Source organism: Melopsittacus undulatus, chromosome 5 (assembly GCF_012275295.1).
Source record: "Melopsittacus undulatus isolate bMelUnd1 chromosome 5, bMelUnd1.mat.Z, whole genome shotgun sequence".
Lineage (NCBI taxonomy): Eukaryota > Metazoa > Chordata > Aves > Psittaciformes > Psittaculidae > Melopsittacus > Melopsittacus undulatus.
The window spans coordinates 44,602,194-44,620,708 of record NC_047531.1 but is presented as its reverse complement, the minus strand read 5'-3'; the positions used below and the strand labels follow the sequence as shown (position 1 = coordinate 44,620,708).

The 18,515-nt window shown below is 49.6% G+C and overlaps 1 protein-coding gene across 2 annotated transcripts; it reads left to right on the top strand.

Moving 5' to 3' along the window:
- Window positions 1-1,122: 1,122 nt before the first annotated feature.
- L3MBTL2 (L3MBTL histone methyl-lysine binding protein 2) lies at window positions 1,123-18,279 on the top strand. 2 transcript variants are annotated; one of them, XM_005150322.3, is made up of 17 exons: window positions 1,123-1,214; window positions 2,912-3,176; window positions 3,409-3,542; window positions 3,885-4,008; window positions 4,983-5,062; window positions 5,879-5,996; window positions 6,359-6,493; window positions 7,170-7,258; window positions 8,897-9,128; window positions 9,844-9,923; window positions 10,501-10,605; window positions 11,811-11,958; window positions 12,798-12,880; window positions 13,976-14,210; window positions 14,983-15,048; window positions 15,974-16,096; window positions 16,928-18,279. In XM_005150322.3, the coding sequence occupies exons 1-17, from the start codon at window positions 1,194-1,196 to the stop codon at window positions 17,038-17,040; spliced, it is 2,151 nt and encodes a 716-aa protein (XP_005150379.2). In that variant the 5' UTR covers window positions 1,123-1,193; the 3' UTR covers window positions 17,041-18,279. The 2 variants fall into 2 exon arrangements, with proteins under 2 accessions (XP_005150379.2, XP_030905927.2); XM_031050067.2 differs by lacking the exon at window positions 14,983-15,048.
- Window positions 18,280-18,515: the final 236 nt, after the last annotated feature.

The following is an 18,515-nucleotide window of genomic DNA, read 5'->3' as shown; positions in this document are numbered from 1 at the left end:
GGAACTGTGCATGTGCTTCACGTGTTACTTAACTACACAGCCTGTATGGTACAGCTTTTTCTTTTTACAGGGTTGACACTATGAAGGTGATAAGAAAATAAAAGGTAAAGTAGAGAATAGAACAAACTCCAGGAAACTTACATTTTGGATAAAAGAGAATCAATGCCGGAGGCGTACAGTGAGACACTTGATTCTTGCAATAAAGCCGGGATGAGGGATATTGCCACTGGTACCACTACGACCACATTGCTTTTCCATGTGGACAAAGAACCCCTCCCAAATTGAGAAAATAATTTGTACGACAAAGAAACCATGGTATAAATGTATAAAAATTCGAAACCCAATTACACATCACAGTAAGCACTTCAAGGCCTCTTTTGTGTAAGGTCATACTGTCCTTGCCAAATAAAACATCTATTTTGGCATGAAAGCTCTGAGACTGATGGCATGAGGAGATGGGGAGGAGCAGCATTAACTCATGGGAGTTACTCACTGTGAGTCTCAGACAGATCAGGGCAGGGTGGGAGTGCCTGGCCAGTTCTCCATCCTGAGTTCTTCATCCTCCTCCCTGTTTGGCTGGCAGCTCTCACAGCATCCAGTGGCAGTTCCCCAGCCTAGGTGACACACTGGTGCTGTCAGTGTGGAACAGGGACAAAGGCGTTGCCAGTGTGACATTAGGTACCTGCCATGCCGAGGGCATTCCTCCCACCCAAATCCAGATCCTTTCCCGCTTACCGAGGCGCGTAGGAAGCTACGTGCTTCCTCCCTTACGTTGAAGATGCACAACTCCCACTGTTTTAGAGCCACTACGCTCACAGCCACATGCTGATGGCTACAGGGCCTCAAATCAGTTTGTGGGGTGGAATTTTGGGAGGTTGTTGCTTTTTATCATCATTGTTATCCCTTATTGCTCCGTTTGCACAAAGTTCTGTGCCTCAGCGAGCTAACGGCAACGCAGAGCTACTGGAGAGGCCGAGGCCATGGCCGAGGCGCCTGGCCTCTCACCATCCCTGGTTGGGGCCGTCCGTGGCCGCCGCTGAGAGAAAGAACTACAGTTCCCATCCTGCCTCACGGCGAGAACAAGCTATTCGCTGATTGGCTTTCTTTGCCAGGCAGCCGCCAGTCAGATGCGCCGTTGAGGCGGGGGGGCACACTCTCCTCGTGTGAGGCGGGCTGGCGACGTCCCGGGAGCCATGGAGCAGGAGCAGGGAGAGGTGAGCGGTGACTGGCCGCGGCCTCTTCCGGGGCCGGAGCCGGAGCCAGGCTGCAACCGGGCCGAAGCGACGCTGTCGGCTCCGGGTGTCCGCAGGGTGCTGGGGAAAGCGTTGGGGCACTGTGCTAGGCAGCCTGGTGCCCTGCGGGAGGGTGCGGGGCCCGGGCAGCGTTAGCGGGGTATCGGCCGTGATGTGGTGCTGAGGTAACGGCTGCCCGCGCCCCGACGGGAGAGAGGGTTTGCTGGGCCGCCTCCTACCGGTTGCCGTGGTGAGGTGCCCTCGCCCCCCTCCGTGCTGACCCGGGAGGCTTGGACCTCTGCGGCCGCCTCTCCTCTCTGTGGTGGTTGCGGGTGGTGCTGTCCTTGGTCGTCAGCCTGTTTCATTTGCATTTAGTGGAAGCATAATGACCCGAAGGTACTCACTTCCTACTGTGAGAGAGATGAATACGCTCTTTTTACCGAGGTGTTCAGACATCAGGAATGCTGTCTGGGGGCTGGATCTGCAGGAGAGCAACTCAGTGTCAAGGGCACAACATGGGTCTGTGTTGTGTGAAAGCCAGGAAGGATTAGGAGACAGCAGTGAGTGAATCTTCCTGTTTGTGTGCCTGTAATACTACCCAGGAGCCAGGGATTGCAGGGAATTTAGCATTGATGGACTTGCTGCTCATCTTTTCTTGTTGCACACTTGAGTGAACAATTGTATCCTGAAGCCTTGTGTGGCTGTTACAGTCTGCCTTTCTATTCTGTCACTCCCTGTGCTGATGCTGACTTCTTGCTGGTGTTTCATGAGTTGCTGATGCCTTTTTCCAGTTCATTTTGCCTTTACTTGGAGCCTAGTTCAAGATCCTTCTAATCTGAGAAAGAGACACTGGATTTCTGTGCTTTCTTCAATCACTGCCTCTCTACTCTCTTGTAGCAGCAAGTATGAGGAGTTAAGGAAGATGTGTAGACGTCTGGTTATAGGCAATAACTCTTAAACATTGTTCTGTCTTCCTGCTGATGCAGTTTCTGAACTGATGTCAGGTGTGGACTGCAGCTTCCAGAGAATGTGACCCAGAGTCAAGTGTGTCCTACTGACATCCAGCCTGTACTGGTCTTGTGAGCTATGGTAGCCAGAGTGTGCAGTTCTGTGCTCTGTGCTGTAAGGTTATAGTGACTTCAATGTTGAGGGTGTCTGCACTGCTGTGCTGTGCAACTGTGTTGGGAGAGTGTCCTGGTTTCAGCTGGAATAGAGTTAATTTTCTTCCTAGTAGCTGGTACAGTGCTGTGTTTTGACTTTAGTCTGAGAATAATGCTGATAACACACTGACGTTTTAGTTGTTGCTCAGTAGCACCTACCCTGATCAAGGACTTTTCAGTCTCATGCTCTGCCAGCGAGATGGGGCACAGGAAGCCAGGAGGGAGCGGAGAGAGGACACCTGACTCAAACTAGCCAAAGGGGTATTCCGTACTACAGCATGTCATGCTCTGCATAGAAACGGACAGTTGGCTGGAAGGGACCAATTGCTGCTGGGTGATGAGCTGGGCATCAATCAGCTAGTGGTGTGAAGGATTCAGACTCCTGCCTTTGGGGTTGTTACGTGGACTTTTTGCTCGCCTTGAGGCTTCTCCCTGGTCCCCCATGTCAAGCAAGGCAGGTTTACTCTGCGATGTGGTGTAAAATGTCTATTTTAAGTCAGACTGACTCTTTATTTTTAGTTGGCGTCTACCTTCTGTCACAAAACATCTTTGGAGCGTACAGAGGAGGCGGGTGATGATGATGAGGAGGATGAGGACTTGGACATCTTTGGAGGTTATGACAGCTTCCGGGGCTACAACAGCAGCATGGGCAGTGAGAGCAGCTCCTGTCTGGATGAGTCTAGTGATGATGAAGTGGCAGACCGGGAAGCTGGAGAATTTCCGATCTCTCCTGTGCACCAGCTATCCACAGTCCGGCTCCCAGACGACAGTGGCTCCGAGCCAGGTACTACGCTGCCTGTTCTACCTAAAGCATGTGTGTGATGGAAGCAACAAGGGCTGGGGGAGCTGAAGGGCGTGTGTGAGTATGCTTTGAGAGCAGCAGCAGATTGACACTGTAGTTCCTGGGCTGTGTTGGGGATTGGCTGTGTGTAATGAGGGTTGCCTGGGCTCAGCTATGTTCTTGTGGTGCATCAGCCATACCAACTGCTTACATTTTTGTGCCTTCCTTCTCTCAGCTGTGTGTGAGATGTGTGGGATTGTGGGCACCAGGGAGGCTTTTTTCTCCAAGACCAAACGTTTCTGCAGCGTGTCCTGTTCCAGAAGCTACTCCTCAAACTCCAAGAAGGCCAGCATCCTGGCTAGACTGCAGGTGAGTCAAAACCCTTCCTTATTCCATGAGGATGTGCCTTGTATGCAGGAGCTGGTGGTTGCTCTGTAGTTAAAGATCAGACTGCCATTACCAGTGGCTTGTTATTCCTGCCTGAAGTCACCAGAGAGTGCATGCCAGCGCAAGGGTGGCGGTCCCTAGAAGCTGAGGAAGGACACATTGATTTATTTTACCTGCTGTTTCTTCTTGTTCCTGTGAGCGTTAGTAAAAATTGTAGTAACTTGAAAATCACCCCAAAGAAGAGATGCATGTCTTGCTGGCCAGTTGCAATGACTGGCTTCCTCTTCTGTGCCACTGATGTTCCACACGTGCTTTCTTTTGCAGGGGAAGCCACCAACAAAGAAAGCTAAAGTTCTGCATAAGGCAGCCTGGTCGGCGAAGATTGGGGCCTTCCTCCATTCACAGGGCACAGGGCAGCTGGCTGATGGGACACTGACAGGCCAGGATGGTGAGTGTAGATGACAGTGAGGAGGTGCAGCTTGCTGGAGCTCTGTAGAAAAGGGGACATCTGGAGGGCTGTAAGCATTACAGTCCTCTTCATCCTGTCTGCTACACTCCCTTGTACTGAAATGATGTGTGTGGATCACTCTGACAGTCTGGCAAGACACAAGACATGTCTCTCCCTCTCCCTGCAAGTGCTAATGGTAGGTGTGTTCCTGCCCTTCCACTGCTGCAGCCCCATCCTCACTCCCTGTGCAACTTGATTTGGCGTGCAAACTCTTTAGTCATAGTCCCACAAGATGCTGACTTCTGCTGGTAAAACTGACTTAAAGGTGTCCTGCTGCTCCCAGCCCTTTCCTGCCCCACTTTCTGTGGCAAGGTATATTTAACCCAAGTCACTCATGGATCAACTTGAGGAACAACTAGTTGTTGCAGCTGAAGTAGTAGCAAGCTGCTGTGTTAGGGTGAAATGAGCCCCAGGAGGTGGCAGCAGGGATTGATCACTAAGCAGGCTGCTGCTAGTTCAGATCTATAGCCTTGGATCAGGAGCAACTGTGGAATGAATATCTTGGTGCTTCACTCTGATTTTTCTCAGCACCCTTTGGGGAAGCACGTGCTCCTGACCTGACCCTGCAGTGTTGCTGCTGAGAAGCAGAGCAGCTGGGTGGTTTAACACTGACAGGATGCATTCTCCACTCTTACCTGGAGTGCTTGAGCCATGGGCTAAATTTGGCCCCTTTTCTTGCCCCTCCTGCCCCCCCCCCCTTTGCCAAAAGCACATGACAGCAAGGTCAATTAATAATTGCCTCCTGTGGGGGACTGGTCCCTGTGCTCTCATAGGATCAAGTTTCCCACCTGGGAAAATGTGGTGGAATGCAGAGCTCCTATGTGCTGGGGCAGGGGGATCTGGCCCAGGTAACAGGGTGCTCTGTGTCTTTTCTATAATCTCAGTTGATTTTCTGTCCTTATGTCTGCTTGTAGCACTCGTCCTGGGCTTTGACTGGGGAAAGTACCTGCAGGAGCATGGCTTCAAGGCAGCTCCTGTCAGCTGCTTTAAACATGTGAGTTCTTTACTATGCCTTGCAGTGTGCATGGGGCATGTTGTATGCATGGGGCTCCGCTGTACTCCTGTGACAAGTGGAGGGGAGAGGCTTGGGGAGCTGGTGTAGGGAAGGAAGTCAGGGCTTCTCATAGCTCAGAATAGGAGTCCCATAGAGGGACCAGGAGTTTGGGGGGAAGAAGCAGAGGGAGACTTGATAGAGACATTGCTGGTGGTGATGGCCCATTGCTGGCTGTGGACAGCTTCTGGCTGCAGTTTGTTTGGATGAGCACAGCCCAGGGCAGTGTGTGGAGAGAAACTCAGCTGATATGGTCATGGATTTGCAGTCTTTATGGGCCAAGTAGCTAAGGCACATATGTGAAAGAATGGCAATTTTTAGGTATTATATGTAATGTAATATTATACTCTATGTAATAAGACTCACTTGTTATATTCCTTTTGAGTTGTGATCTGCGATAATACTAACAAAATGCCCTTTATCTAGAGGATAGATCAGGAAGACTTGGCAGTTTTATTGATGGTTAGGGATTTTGATACCATAGAGGAATGGAAGAAGTTACTTTGGGATACTAGGACAGCTGACAGTGAAATAGTTAGGCATTGCTATACAGTATTCTGCCTTTTGGGATCCTCAGTGAATGCCCCAGTGAGATGTCTGGGACAGTTTGTTTGCATTTCAAGCTGTTGGCAGATACAGGAAGGGTAAGGCGTGCATGTGCCTAAGGTGAAAGTGTGGCTGCCTAAAACATGTTTCTGAAAGCTAGGATGAGCTCTGCTCTAACTGTCCATATCTCTTGTGGCTGCCTCGATCCTTCAGGTGCCGCTCTTCGATCAGTGGGATGATGTGGTGAAAGGTATGAAAGTGGAAGTGCTGAACAGTGATGCTGTGCTCCCCAGCCGTGTGTACTGGATTGCATCCGTCATGCAGACTGTGGGTATGTCTGCAATGGAATTCCTGACAGCTAGGGATGGCTGATCTCTGAAGGAGCCTTTGGGGAGCTGAGTGTTGCTGGTCAAGGAAAACATCAGCCCTTTGGAGCTCTGCAACTGCTGAGAGATTTTGGAACAGGAAATGCCACAGGGTGGGGGTGGGAGGAAACCAACATCTGGTTCCTCTTCTGGTTGCTGGGCTCTTTTCAAGGTTGGTTCTGCCTCCAGAATGGCTGGAGAAGCTCTGATAACCCGTACAGAGCTCTGAAGGCCATGCTGTCAGGACTAAGCCTCTGGTGCCCAGCAGGAAGAGGAGAAATTCCTGGTCTCTAATGCCTTGCTGTGGTTGTCTGCTCTGTGTTGGCAGGGTACCGGGCCCTTCTGCGATATGAAGGCTTTGAGAATGATGCTAGCCATGACTTCTGGTGCAATTTGGGCACAGTGGATCTTCACCCCATTGGCTGGTGTGCCATCAACAGCAAAATCCTGGTACCACCACAAAGTGAGTGTGGGGTGAGAGGGGTGGTGGAGGAGCCTTGGTTTATGCCTAGAACAGGGGGACAGGTCCTCCCAGTGTGTGTGGGACCCCAGCTCCATTTGTGCTCTGACTTACAAGGAGCAGTTAATTCTTTGGGAAGCTGGAGACTGCTTGAACTGCTCCCTCTGCATCTCCCTGTGTTTGACCCTGGGTTGCTGGAGACAGAGCTGGTGTTAGACCTACAGACAAAACCTAATGCAGCTGCTGATCCTCTTCCTGACCCTGACAGTGGCTAGGCTTAACCTTTGGGAGGACCTTTTTGGTCCTACATCCTGGGCAGTGTCTCTGGGGAGAGCAGTGGCTCCGATCACTGCTCAGCTGGCAGTTCGGAGACGGATGCCAGTTCAGCAAAATTCTGGCAAGCTGAGATTTCTTTGATGTGGCTCACATGGTTTCGCTCTAATGTCACTTCCACATCTAGATTGGTCAAGTTCGGTATCTGTTTGGCCCAGTCCAGTTTGTAATGGCCATCCTTTGCAGCCAGTCGTGGGGGCAAGCTGGCAGAACTGAGAGCAGGTACAGCAACTGCATCTGAAAAGGCCCTTTTAAGGCAAATGGGCTCTCAGAGAGGTAGAAAGGTGTAGTGTGATGCTGTAATTCCTTTGAATTTGAAATACGCTTTTTCCCTGTGCGTATGTAGGTATCCATGCCAAATACACTGACTGGAGAAGTTACCTCATGAAAAAACTGGTGGGAGCCAGGACAATCCCGGTGGATTTTCACATCAAGGTAAATGTGAGAGATGTCATTTTATGTATGGAAATGAAGCTGAAGCCAAGAGATACGTGTGCAACATGTCACTTCTGGTTCTGATCCATGCAACTCCTACGTGACTCCTTGAAACCTGGGCATGACAGGGACAGTGAGTGCTTCCCCATGCTCCTAAAATACCTGTCACGATGCTATGGGGAATGCTAAAGCCTCCAGGCCCGGTCAGCACAACTGTTTCTCCTTTGGGTCATAGATGGGCTTTAAAGCTGTTATCATGTAGTCTGCTGGGAAATACTGGGGATGAGGTTTACCCTTTTGCTGAAAGGAAAGGCCAGTGAAGCTCCAGCCTGAACTTTCCCTACCTCATTTCAGTGCTGAAAGTCAGAAACCTTTGCCCTAAGTACTGGTAGCACAGCAGCTTGTGAGGAGTGAGAGGGGTGCAGGTTCCCTCAGAGTGCATGGAAACAACTGTAAAAAAAGGAGCCTTGGCAACTTTATAGCTGTTGAGCCTGTGCTGGGGTTAGACTTTTTCAGGGAAAAGAGGCTCTTTTGTCCCTGGCAGCTTTGGAAACCACAGATAAGGAAGATGGTCCCAGAGACAGCAGACAAGTGGCAGGTTTTCCTGTGTGTGAGGTGATTGGTGACACTGGGCTGGAGACCTTGATAGAGTTGGTATTTCCTTTATTGCTTCTCAAAGTCAAGAGGATGTTTGTAGCTTCTTGGTCCTGGGCCACAGCTTGTAGCTGAGAGCTCATACAGTGGAAGGGAAGTGGTGGAGGGAGACAGATGTTGTCAGTTCCTTTCTCCCCTTTGCACCTCAGCTCCCCTCTAATGAGCAGGAAGTGAAAGGGGAAAATCTTACCTTAAAAATTGCAGATTCAGGTGTAGGCTGGTTTTTGGTTGTCTGAGTCTGTTTTGAGCTGTACTTTCTAGTTGCTGCATGGCATTATGGGATCACAGTACCAAAATGTCAGGAGTGCTATACACACTTTTGGCCATTTGTGGATGGGTAGGGACAGGCTGGATCAGCAAACTGAAAGTCTCAAATCAGTTAGAAGGCAACCAGTGACTCATGTGCCTGCGACTTTGGATCAGTCTGCAGAATAACTCTGGCATTGGAGCAGATAGACTGTCATGTTGCTCAACCTCTGATCAGAGTGAAAAAGTGAAAATAAGGACATGACCTCTTTTAAAGTCAACTGAAAATCCTGTTGCCCTGTCTGCTACACCTGTAACTGCAGCCAGCCTTGAAACCCTTGTGGTCTTTTCATGACTGAAAAAGGCACACAATTCCTTACTCAGTTCTTGGTCAGCTGGAGTTGTCAAGAAGTGACATCTGTTTCTCCCACTCAGGACATTGACAGAAGGTGCTGGCTAAGCATAGCTGCTGGGCCAGGGTGGGGGTACCTATCATGGGGCCACAGAACAGGGGAAACTTATGGGTGCATGTACCCCACTGTGCTGCTGTGTGTGGGTTTGGCAGCTCCCTGATGAACCTGCTCCCATGCATCCCTTCCTAGAGGTGTCTCCCAGTCAGCTTTGGGAAGTTCAGGGTGTTGGCCAGCAAAGTCTAAGGGTAAAGCTGTTCTCGGAAGTGTCTGGAGAAGGAAAACACCAAGTGGGATTGATCTCGGTTCCTCTGTTGGTTGTTGCCAGATGGCGGAGAGCATGAAGTACCCGTTCCGGCAGGGCATGCGGGTGGAAGTGGTGGATAAGAACCACGTGTCCCGGACACGCACGGCAGTGGTGGACACAGTGATCGGGGGCAGACTGAGACTCCTCTATGAGGACGGTGACAGTGATGATGACTTCTGGTGCCACATGTGGAGTCCCCTCATCCATCCAGTGGGCTGGTCACGGAGAGTGGGCCACAGCATGAAGAAGACAGGTAGGGATCATAGCACCACAAGCATCTTCTGATTTGCTATGAACTGTCTGGACCCTGCTGTTACCAGGTCTTGACATATTAGGAGCCAGGCAGTTGCCTCAGTATCTGACAGACAAAGTATGAAGTCTTGTGTCTGCTGCTTTTCCCCCCGGATAGATAAAAGCACAGTGGTCTGCTGCCACACATCGGGAGAAGGGAGCCTGTAGGGTTTCTTGCCTTAAGCAGATAGTCTGTCCCCACAGTATGAGTATGCAGAGTTTGTAACATCACAGGTGTTGAAAGTCTTTTTGAGGAAATTTATGCTGGCTTCTGCAAGACTGGATGCCATCAGATTGTGATTTTTCTGGACTTCACAGAGAAAAATTTTTGATCAGCCTAGATTGGTAGAGAAAAAGCCCCAAACAAGACTCAAGCACTGCTGATCCTTTTGGTTCCATCTCTTCCTTGCTGCAGCTCCCTAGTGATTACAGCTGCATGTAGAGCTGTTAGCAGTAGTGCTCAGGAAGCTCAACTATCTGTTTTTAAGCAAGCCTTGCATCACAACCCATGTTATGAGAAGGTGTAGAGGGACTGATCTGTTCTTATTACTCTCCTCATGGTTTCTGGTCTAGATCTTTTATAGTAGCTGAGCTCTCACCAGAGAATTAACAACCAGTGCGTTTTCTTACTGCAGTTGCTGCAGGTTTCTTATCTCTGTTTCTTTCATTCCTTGCAGAAGAAAAACGCAGTGAAATGTCAAACCATCCCACCTTCCGGAAGATCTACTGTGATGCTGTCCCTTATCTGTTTAAGAAGGTAGAACAAATCGGCAAAGGAAGAAATGATATAGCTTCCTTCCTTGGGTATATGTGCTGCTGGGTGGGTTGTTGAGAATGGCTTATTTGTGTCTTTTACAGCTACAGGACAGTAAGGTGTTTGGGGTGTCAAGGCTGTGGTTGGGCAGGGGCAGGTCAAGATAGAAAGATGGAAAAACTAGAAGACAATAACAGATTGAGGGGCTCAGGTGAAGGGCAAGAAGTTGCTTGGAGCTTTGAGTTGCAGGGGGAAGACAATTGCATGGGAGAGACCAGTTCCAACAAGGAGCTGGATGATACTGGTAAGGACTGAGGTATTCAAATTTTCTTTGTTGTGGAACAGCTGTTGTGGAACAGCAGCTGAATGCTGGGCCTGACACTGACTGGCCAGAGCCCTGGTAGGAGATTGCTGGCTCAAACACAGCATTGGTTTGCCTGCCTCTTTGTATTTCTTGTAATATTTCTTTTCTCTCCCAGCTTGGGTTGAGCCAAGTAAAGAAGCTCTAATCTGCACTTGGTGTCGGGATGGGGCTGTCCCATACCCCTGACAGCACATGGTATACCAGAGTCTCCCTTAGGTACGAGCTGTCTATGCCGAAGGTGGATGGTTTGAGGAAGGCATGAAGCTGGAAGCCATTGACCCCCTGAATCTGGGCAGCATTTGTGTGGCCACTGTTTGCAAGGTAAGTTCTGTGGGCAGAAGGGTGTCTATTTTGTTTAGCTGAGAGAACTCAGCCTCTCATCAGGATTTTGCAAATGAGTAAGATTGGGTAGGATTTTGCATTAGGAAAGCGCTGTCAGGAGAGGTAGGCAGCTGCTGTGTGGAAAGAATCAGGGTGTTACCTTAGAGGTCTGATGAGCTGATGAGACCAGCTGTTGTCCATGTGTACCTAAGTGGACAGCATGAAGATGAGCATGCTTAATCTGCAAGCTAACTGTCCAGTGTGTGTGACTGGCAGCCACCCTTCCTTCACCTTTGGGCATGCAGTAGGAAAGATTTTTTCTCCAGTTCTTGGAATGCATAAAGACAGGCCTCTAGTGCTGTCTTGTGGAGAGAGAGAAGAGCAGAAGAGTTGCAGGGTGACCTCTCTGTGGGGAACGGGGAACAGTGTATCTTTATGGACATGCATTCGCCGATACAGGAAGCTGAGGATGGATGTGTCTCCTGCAGTCTCTCTTGATGAGGTGGTAGTGAGCTCTATTCCTGTGCTAGTGTTGGGGAAGTAAATTGCTTGGCCAGGTTTCCTCAGCAAGGTGCACTGCATATCCTGAAAGTATGGCATCAACTTGGGTTTTTCTTGCTCCCTCCAGAATCTGTTTGCCCTTGTAGAACCCAATCAGACAGCTTTGAAGCCTGGGGTTTGGCAGGGAGAATACTAGGAGGCCTCTTTGTGTCTGTAAAATATTCCCTTCAGCCATTTCTTGGAAACGTGAAGAGGCTGAGGCAGACGTGCCTATCACATTTGGTAGGAACCAGTTATCAGGGAGTGATGGGATGAGACAAGTCTTGTTGCTGCAGGAGTAGCAAGTTTGAAGGTGGTGCTCTTCCCTTCTGCCTAGTAACGAATTTGTGGCCGGGGTGTCCGGGCTGCCAATAAAGTCTGCTTCTGAGGGAGAACAGAGCTTATGACCATTCATGGCTGAATCCTTTTCAGTAGGCTATTAGTCTTGGTCCCAGCCCTGCAGAAATTGCTGCTGCTTTGGGGACTAGCTTGTGTTGACTGACATATAAGGAGAAGCTACTGCATGCCCTGGAGCATATAGCATTGCATTTTACTCTCTAGTGGCAATTGTGATACCTCTGTGGGGACTCCTGGGGGGATCCTTTGAAAAGAGAGGTTTTAGAACAAGCAAAGCTCTACACTTACGCTCTTCACTCCCATCTCAGGTCCTCTTGGATGGGTATCTCATGATCAGCATTGATGGAGCCACGTCTGATGATTGCTCTGACTGGTTCTGCTATCATGCCTCTTCACATGCCATCTTCCCCGTCAATTTCTGTCAGAAGAACAACATCGCTCTGACTCCTCCAAAAGGTTAGATTTGGGCTCTGCCCTACGCTATAAACCTGCAGGGTCATGTTAAGGCAAATCAAAACCAAAAGATCCCAATCTGCCTGTTTTCAGGAAGATAGGGCTGGTTCAGAGATCCAGTCCATTTTTGCTCTGCGCATATGCCAAGTCTTACTGTTTTGTGGAAGGAAGTACCATCTCTAGAAGGCATTAATGGCATGGTGGATAGCTCCTGGCAGATCAGCAGGTGAGGTGTAAGATCCCCAAACTGAGCAGAATCAAAAGTTTAAAGGACAAGGAGGGTGGGAAGGGATAAGTAGAGCAATTGCTGCATGACTCAGTACTTAAAAGTGACAGGAGTTACCTCTATTCTTGTATGAATAAATCTGAGACCAGTATTTCTGCAAAATCCTGAGAGGCAATCACCCCTGGAGTATTTTTACTGCTTTGTAAGGAAAGGCTGGCTCTGAATTTCTGTGTTGCACCACTTTTGTGCAGTGCTGTTCTGTCCTCCTTTGATATATCTGCTGGTGGAAGACAGACTGGTCTTAGTGATGTGCTTTGAACATACTTCCTACCTGCTGCTTCTCCTCACCTTTCTCTGTGGTCTGGATGTATGACTTGACATGGATGTTGAGAGTTGCAGCTTGCAGTGTTCTGTATTCACCTGCTGGAAGGGGATGCTGGACTGCCATGGAGCCTGTGCACTAGATTTGTGTCCAAGATCAGGATCGATCTGTACATGCTGGTTTATGAAACTGCTTTGCAATCAGTTGCTATGCCTCCTTCCTGCCTATTCTGCCTTTTCCCCCAGTTGGTCTCTTCAGTGATTGCCTTTTTTCTGTCACCACTTCCTGCTGCAGGGCATGATGCAAGGACCTTCAACTGGGAAAGTTACCTGGAAAAGACTAAATCAAGACCTGTTCCAGCACGACTCTTCAATACAGTGAGTACTGCCAGGAAGAAGAGAGGTGTAGGAGTGCTTGCAGTCAGCAAGTAGGAGCACGAGAGCTCTGGCTGTCAGAGAGTGGTTGAGGTTGGAAGGGACCTTCTGGATTTCATATTGTCCAACATCCCTGCCCAGGCAGGATCACCTCTAGTGGGTTGTTGAGGACCGTGTGCAGATCGCTTTTGAATAAATATCTCCATGGATGGAGATTCTGCAACCTCTGTGGACAGCCTGTGCCAGTGCTTAGGTGCCCTCACAGTGTGGGGTGTTTTCTGATGTTCAGAGAAAACCTCCTGTGTTACAGTTTGTGTCCATTGCCTCTGGTCCTGTCCCTGGGCACCACTAAGAGGAGCCTGGATCTGTCTTTGCACCTCCCTTCAGGCATTGATAAGATCCCCCTGAGCCTTCTCCAGACTGAACAGTCCCTGCTCTCTCAGCCTCCCCTCATATAAAAGATGAGCCAGTACCCTAATCATCTTCATGACTCTTTCTGGGTCTCTCTCCACTATGTCTATGCTTCTCTTGTACTGGGAAGCCAGAGCTGAACACAGCACTCCAGGTGTGGCCTCACCAGTGCTGAGCAGAGGAAAAGCCCTGTTTGGCTGATTGGGATGAGCAGTGTCATGCCATTTGTGAATGTAATGGTATCTTGGTCCCTCTGAGTGTGACCTGTGATTCTGTAGTGCTTTCAAGAGCTCCAGGCTCCTAGTGGGTTCTGTGCTGCTTGCTGCCTGTGGATATGTGGGTGAGTGGGGGTCAGCTCCTGGGTCTGTACTGGTCTTTCTGATCTCCCAGGGCTATGAAGCTGATGGATTTGATCAGGTGTTCCTTAGCTGCTGTGTGCTGCTTCCTCCAGTGCTGGGATCTTGGTTTCAAAGGCTGGGCTGAGACCCACTAAGGACACAGCTGGCCTTGGATCTGTTCATGTGTGCCCCCTTCTTGTATGTGACTGGTTGGTTCTGTTGTGCTACTGTGGACTTGCTCTCTCTGTGTTTGCTTTAAGTTGGAGGTGAGCCTGTTCTAGGGTGCTGGTGGTGAAATGTGGGTTTGGACTTGGTCCTTGAGTTCTTTTTTCACGTTTTCTGCCACCAGGACTACCCAAACCATGGCTTCAGGGCAGGCATGAAGGTGGAAGCAGTGGACCTGATGGAGCCCCGGCTCATCTGCGTAGCCACGGTGAAGCGTGTGGTGCACCGTCTCCTTAGCATCCATTTTGATGGCTGGGACAATGAGTATGACCAGTGGGTGGACTGCGAGTCTCCAGACATTTATCCTGTGGGGTGGTGTGAGCTGACAGGCTACCAGCTTCAGCCACCTGTTGTTCCAGGTGAGGGAAGATTTTACTGTGGTTTCTAACACTAGAGGAAAAGGTTTCCCTCTTCCTTCTGTGTGAGTGGCTCCTCCTTTTTTTGAGGCCTTGTAGGGAGAAGAAAATGGCCTCTTTGATTTGTGCTGGCTACCATAAGTCTTCTTGCTGCCACACACTCTAGTAGCTGGCAGAGGGAGGAGTCTGTGGTGGGGAGAGAACAGCTTGAGATTTGAGGCTGGCTCTGTTTTCCCTCTGTTTCCCCACCTACACACCAACAGAGTATTGCTCCTGATGAAGTTGGGTAGAGTTCCAGGTGGTCCTATCCCTGCACAGCTCCCTTTTACTAAGCCTACCTACAACCTCAGCCAGGTAGCAGGGGGAGCTTGGTCCCTGCTCCCTTTTCTCATCAATTCTCTGGCTCTGTCTGTTAAAAGGTAAGAGCATCCCTCTCAAGAGTTTATTCCTTCCCTTCTCACGAGGAGGCCCCTGCCTCACCTTTTCAGTTGTTTTCCTTCTTCTCCCAAGCTACAAACCTTGGTTCTTTACTGCCCCTGCCAAACCTCTACTGGGCCTTTCTTCCCTGTGCTGCCCCAGCCTGCTCCTGGGCCCTCACCTGGAAGCACAGACAGCAACTACACCAGAGCCATACTTTCTCCTCAGCTGCTTGTCTTGGGAAGAGGGCGTTAGCTCGGGGGGACGGGTGTATCTTGTTTCTCGCTTATGTCACTTCATCCCAGTTACCTACTGGTTATGGGACTTGGCTTTCGTTTCCCTCTCATCTCCATGACAGAGCCCACAGCTCCAGCGAAGGCCAGGATGGTGCTCAAGAAGAAGAAGAAACCCTATGGAAAGAAGAGTGAGTGATGTTTGGTTAATGCCCTCCCGCTCGCTCGCAGGCTGGGCCCAGTTAGAGGAACCCTGTCCATGTCCTTTCAGAGCAGGAGAGAGAGGCCTTATCTTGCTGTGGATGCCCTCATTCAGCTGTGGGTTTGACAACACGGCTTCATCCTTCTTAACTGCCCTATTACCTAAAAGAGCAGAGAGCTCTGTGTGCAGGAAGGATCTGTTTCGCAGTCTACTTTCTGTTGGCTGAGGTATAGATGGTGCTTGCTTCCAGGCGTGAGGCTGTGCTGCTTTCCCTACTGTGTCTGTGGTTGGAGGGAGATTGCTGCAGCTGAAGGGTAACTGGAGAGCAATCTTGCCTGCTTTGTGCTGAGGGAAAGAAGGCCTTAAGATGGCTGAAGAGGCCAGTAGCAGGGCTACACCATGTTACTGTTTAATCTTGTTGTTGTGATCATTGTTGCAGTAGCTGTGGCAAATCATGGGTAGACAGACAAGAAATTCCTTCCTGGGGGGTGGAGAGGAAAGGACATATAAAGAATTTAAAGACAACCTAAGTAAAAATATCAATTAAAAATGAAATTATTAATGCTACAGTGTCCATGCCTTGCAGTCAACATGCCCATTGCCTAGGACTAGACCCAGACAGGTAAGCAAAGCTGATTCCAGACTGATTCCAACAGGACCCACTCTTTGGAAGTTAAGCACACACTGAAGTGCCTTTAATGGAGAACCTGAAGGAGCGTATCTTGAGATGATAACTATAGAGTTTTTCTCCAGTAGGGCATTTCTGTGGAGTAACCAGTTGACAGCTAATAACCATGTAGCTTGCTGGTCAGTTGTGGTGGTCCCTGGCCTGTGGTTTCTCAGTGGAGCAGGGTTGCTGATTTTCCATGGAAGAAGAAACACTTTTCCCCATGCTCTGTTATCTCTTTGTTAAGGAAAAAAGTTACCGGTCAAAGCCCGCAACATCAAGCAGACTGCCAAGAAGCCTTCTGCTGCGAAAGCGAAACGAGAAGCAAAAGCTGCCAGCGAGGCTTTGCCAGAGCCATCACCTGATGAGAGTAAGGGAGTGAGTTACTCTAGCCAGCAGGCGCATGCAGCTCTCTCGCATACACCCTGCATACCACCAGCCCTCCCAAGGCCTGTGCTGCTTCTTGGCTATGTAGGCAGGGAAAGGAGTCTTCACTCCAGAGACAGAAGGAGTGGAAGAAAGCCCTTGCCTGCTTTCCCTGAGAAGGGTTGCCTCCTGAGAAGGTTTGGTGGCACCACTACAGCTAGGTATCTTGATACAACTGATGCTCACTGAGGGCCTGGCTGCCCTTCTCTGCAGTCTGGTTTTGTGAGGTCAGTTTGGGAGGAGAGACAAGATGGACACGTCCAAGGTGTGCTGTCACATTCCAGTCCCTCTAAGGGCTGTTGCAGCATGTGAACACAGTCTGTTGTGCTGACCATCAGGAGATGTGGTGACCAGAAAAGCATCTGGTAGCTGCCCACTCCTAGTGGGTATTGGGGAAGAAGGTTGGGTGAGGCAGTTTGCACACATGGGGATGAAGCCTCATGAATATTCCTGCTGCTCACAGAGTTAATTTCTTTGCAGACCCAGGCAGGTAGAGAATGGACCCCAAGCTATTGTTCCCTAGGAGAAGTTGTTGGGAGCAGGCAGCTGAATGCTGCCAGGGTTTAGTCCCATCCTGATTGCTCTTGTGATCATGGATAGCTTTGTGCTGGCAAGACATGGCTGCCTATAGTAAGAGACCCTCAAGAAGTGAGCTGGAATCCTGGGATGTTCTGAGCATCTGCGTGAACAGATCAGGTTCTGGGGTACTGCAGGTAGACTGAGGTAGAATGGGCTCATTTTACTTACTTGTTTTCCTTTCTCTGTTTCTTGCTAGTCATTGCTGTGCAGGTGAAAGAAGAAACAATCGACCCCTCAATAGCAGAGTTTGAAGATGCAGAGCTTCCTGTTCCCATCAGCAGCATAAAGCAGGAGGAGGTCACAGACTGATCCTGGAGCATCCCCCAGCTGCCCACAGCAGCCTGCACTTCACTTTTTGTGGCTCTCTGGTGAGGGTCCTGGCAAAGGGAAGCAGGAGACCAGGAGGGCCTTCCCTCTTTTGAGGCCCATCACTCCGCAACAGCATGAACTCTGCTTTCCTGGTGTGCAAGAATACTTCCCCCAGATTTGTAATTTTAATCCCTGGGAACCAGATTCCAGAAAGACCACAGGCGCACTGAGGAGTGTGACCAGGCTGGGATTGTGTGTGCCTGGCTTTGGAAGTGCCTTTGAGCAGGAGCTCCCAAGGGGGAAGGAGACTGCTAGAGCATAGAGGCAGTTTGGGTTCTTGGCTGGGGCTGGAGGTGGTGAGTTGCAGTTCAAGATGATGTGTGCAGGTCACGTGTCAGGAAATTGGATGCCCTTGTAGGATATCAGTGCTGTGCTCCCTGTTCTAAGCCCTGATACCTTTGAGAAAGTCAGCACAGGAGGAGTAGAGAGAGGTAAAAAAACCAAAATGGGATGATGATGGCTCCTGGGGGGCAAGAGACCTTTCTGAGTGTCGTCATTCCTTGGTTTTGAGCCCAGAACTGCAGAGGACATGGTGCACAATTTGAATTTTAATTTTTTTTAGCAGTCCTACTGTAAACACAATTTACAGTCTGTCCCTTAAAGCCCTGTGAATTAAACTTGAGCAAGAGGCCAAAGATTTGTTTATTGCTTTCTGGGCCACCAAAATACCAGGTTTTAGGGAAGGAGAAGAGAGCTCTAATTGCATCAGTAGAAGTCAGCAGGGGTTTGGAGTTGTTTGGATTTGGGTTTTTATGTTTTTTGAGGGATACAATAGCATTCTTCTGTGCACTTGCTGCTGTTAACTTGCCAGTTCTGCATAAGGGCTGAATATGACATTAGATAACTTAAAGCAAGGGATGTCATTTCCCAATTTAGGGCAAACCAGTAACGTTCCTCTCTCCAGACAGTCCTCAAAGTTGAGGAGAAAAAGCAGAAATGTCAGTATGGCAACAGTGAGGAAAACCAGTTTTAAAGCTGTCTGCAGGTGAGGGTGTGTCTGGCAGTGCCACTGCAGGGCAAGCAAGTGCCTCCTTGTCAAATCCTACAGGGACAGCCTTGGCTGTGAAATGGCTGCCTTGGCCATTGCTCCCTCAAGCTCCCAGGCGAGAGCTTGTCATGCTAAAATAGTTCCTGCTTTTCATGACCAAAAAGAATAAATGTTGGCAAGCTGTCTACAGAGCATGGGGTAGAGACTGGGAGTAATTAACGCAGTCTTCCTCTTTTTTCCCTTCTAAAGAGGGAAACAGCCTTTCACCAGAGAGGAAAGAAAGGGCTGTGGGGCACCAATGGAACACAGGTGGGAGAAGTGGGGAGGATCTATGTCAAAGTGGGTGTGAGATGTGCTATCTTAGCCTACCCCTAACTGCCCCCTGGGAGAGGGAAGCCATGGTGGGGTGAGCATGGTAGGGGAGGGA

Bases quoted from the DNA above. Each gene is read 5' to 3' on its own strand.
- L3MBTL2 (XM_005150322.3), top strand. From the start codon at position 1,194: ATGGAGCAGGAGCAGGGAGAG. The intron at 1,215-2,911 runs GTGAGCGGTGAC...CTTTATTTTTAG, and splicing joins TGGAGCAGGAGCAGGGAGAG to TTGGCGTCTACCTTCTGTCA. The intron at 11,959-12,797 runs GTTAGATTTGGG...TTCCTGCTGCAG, and splicing joins CGCTCTGACTCCTCCAAAAG to GGCATGATGCAAGGACCTTC.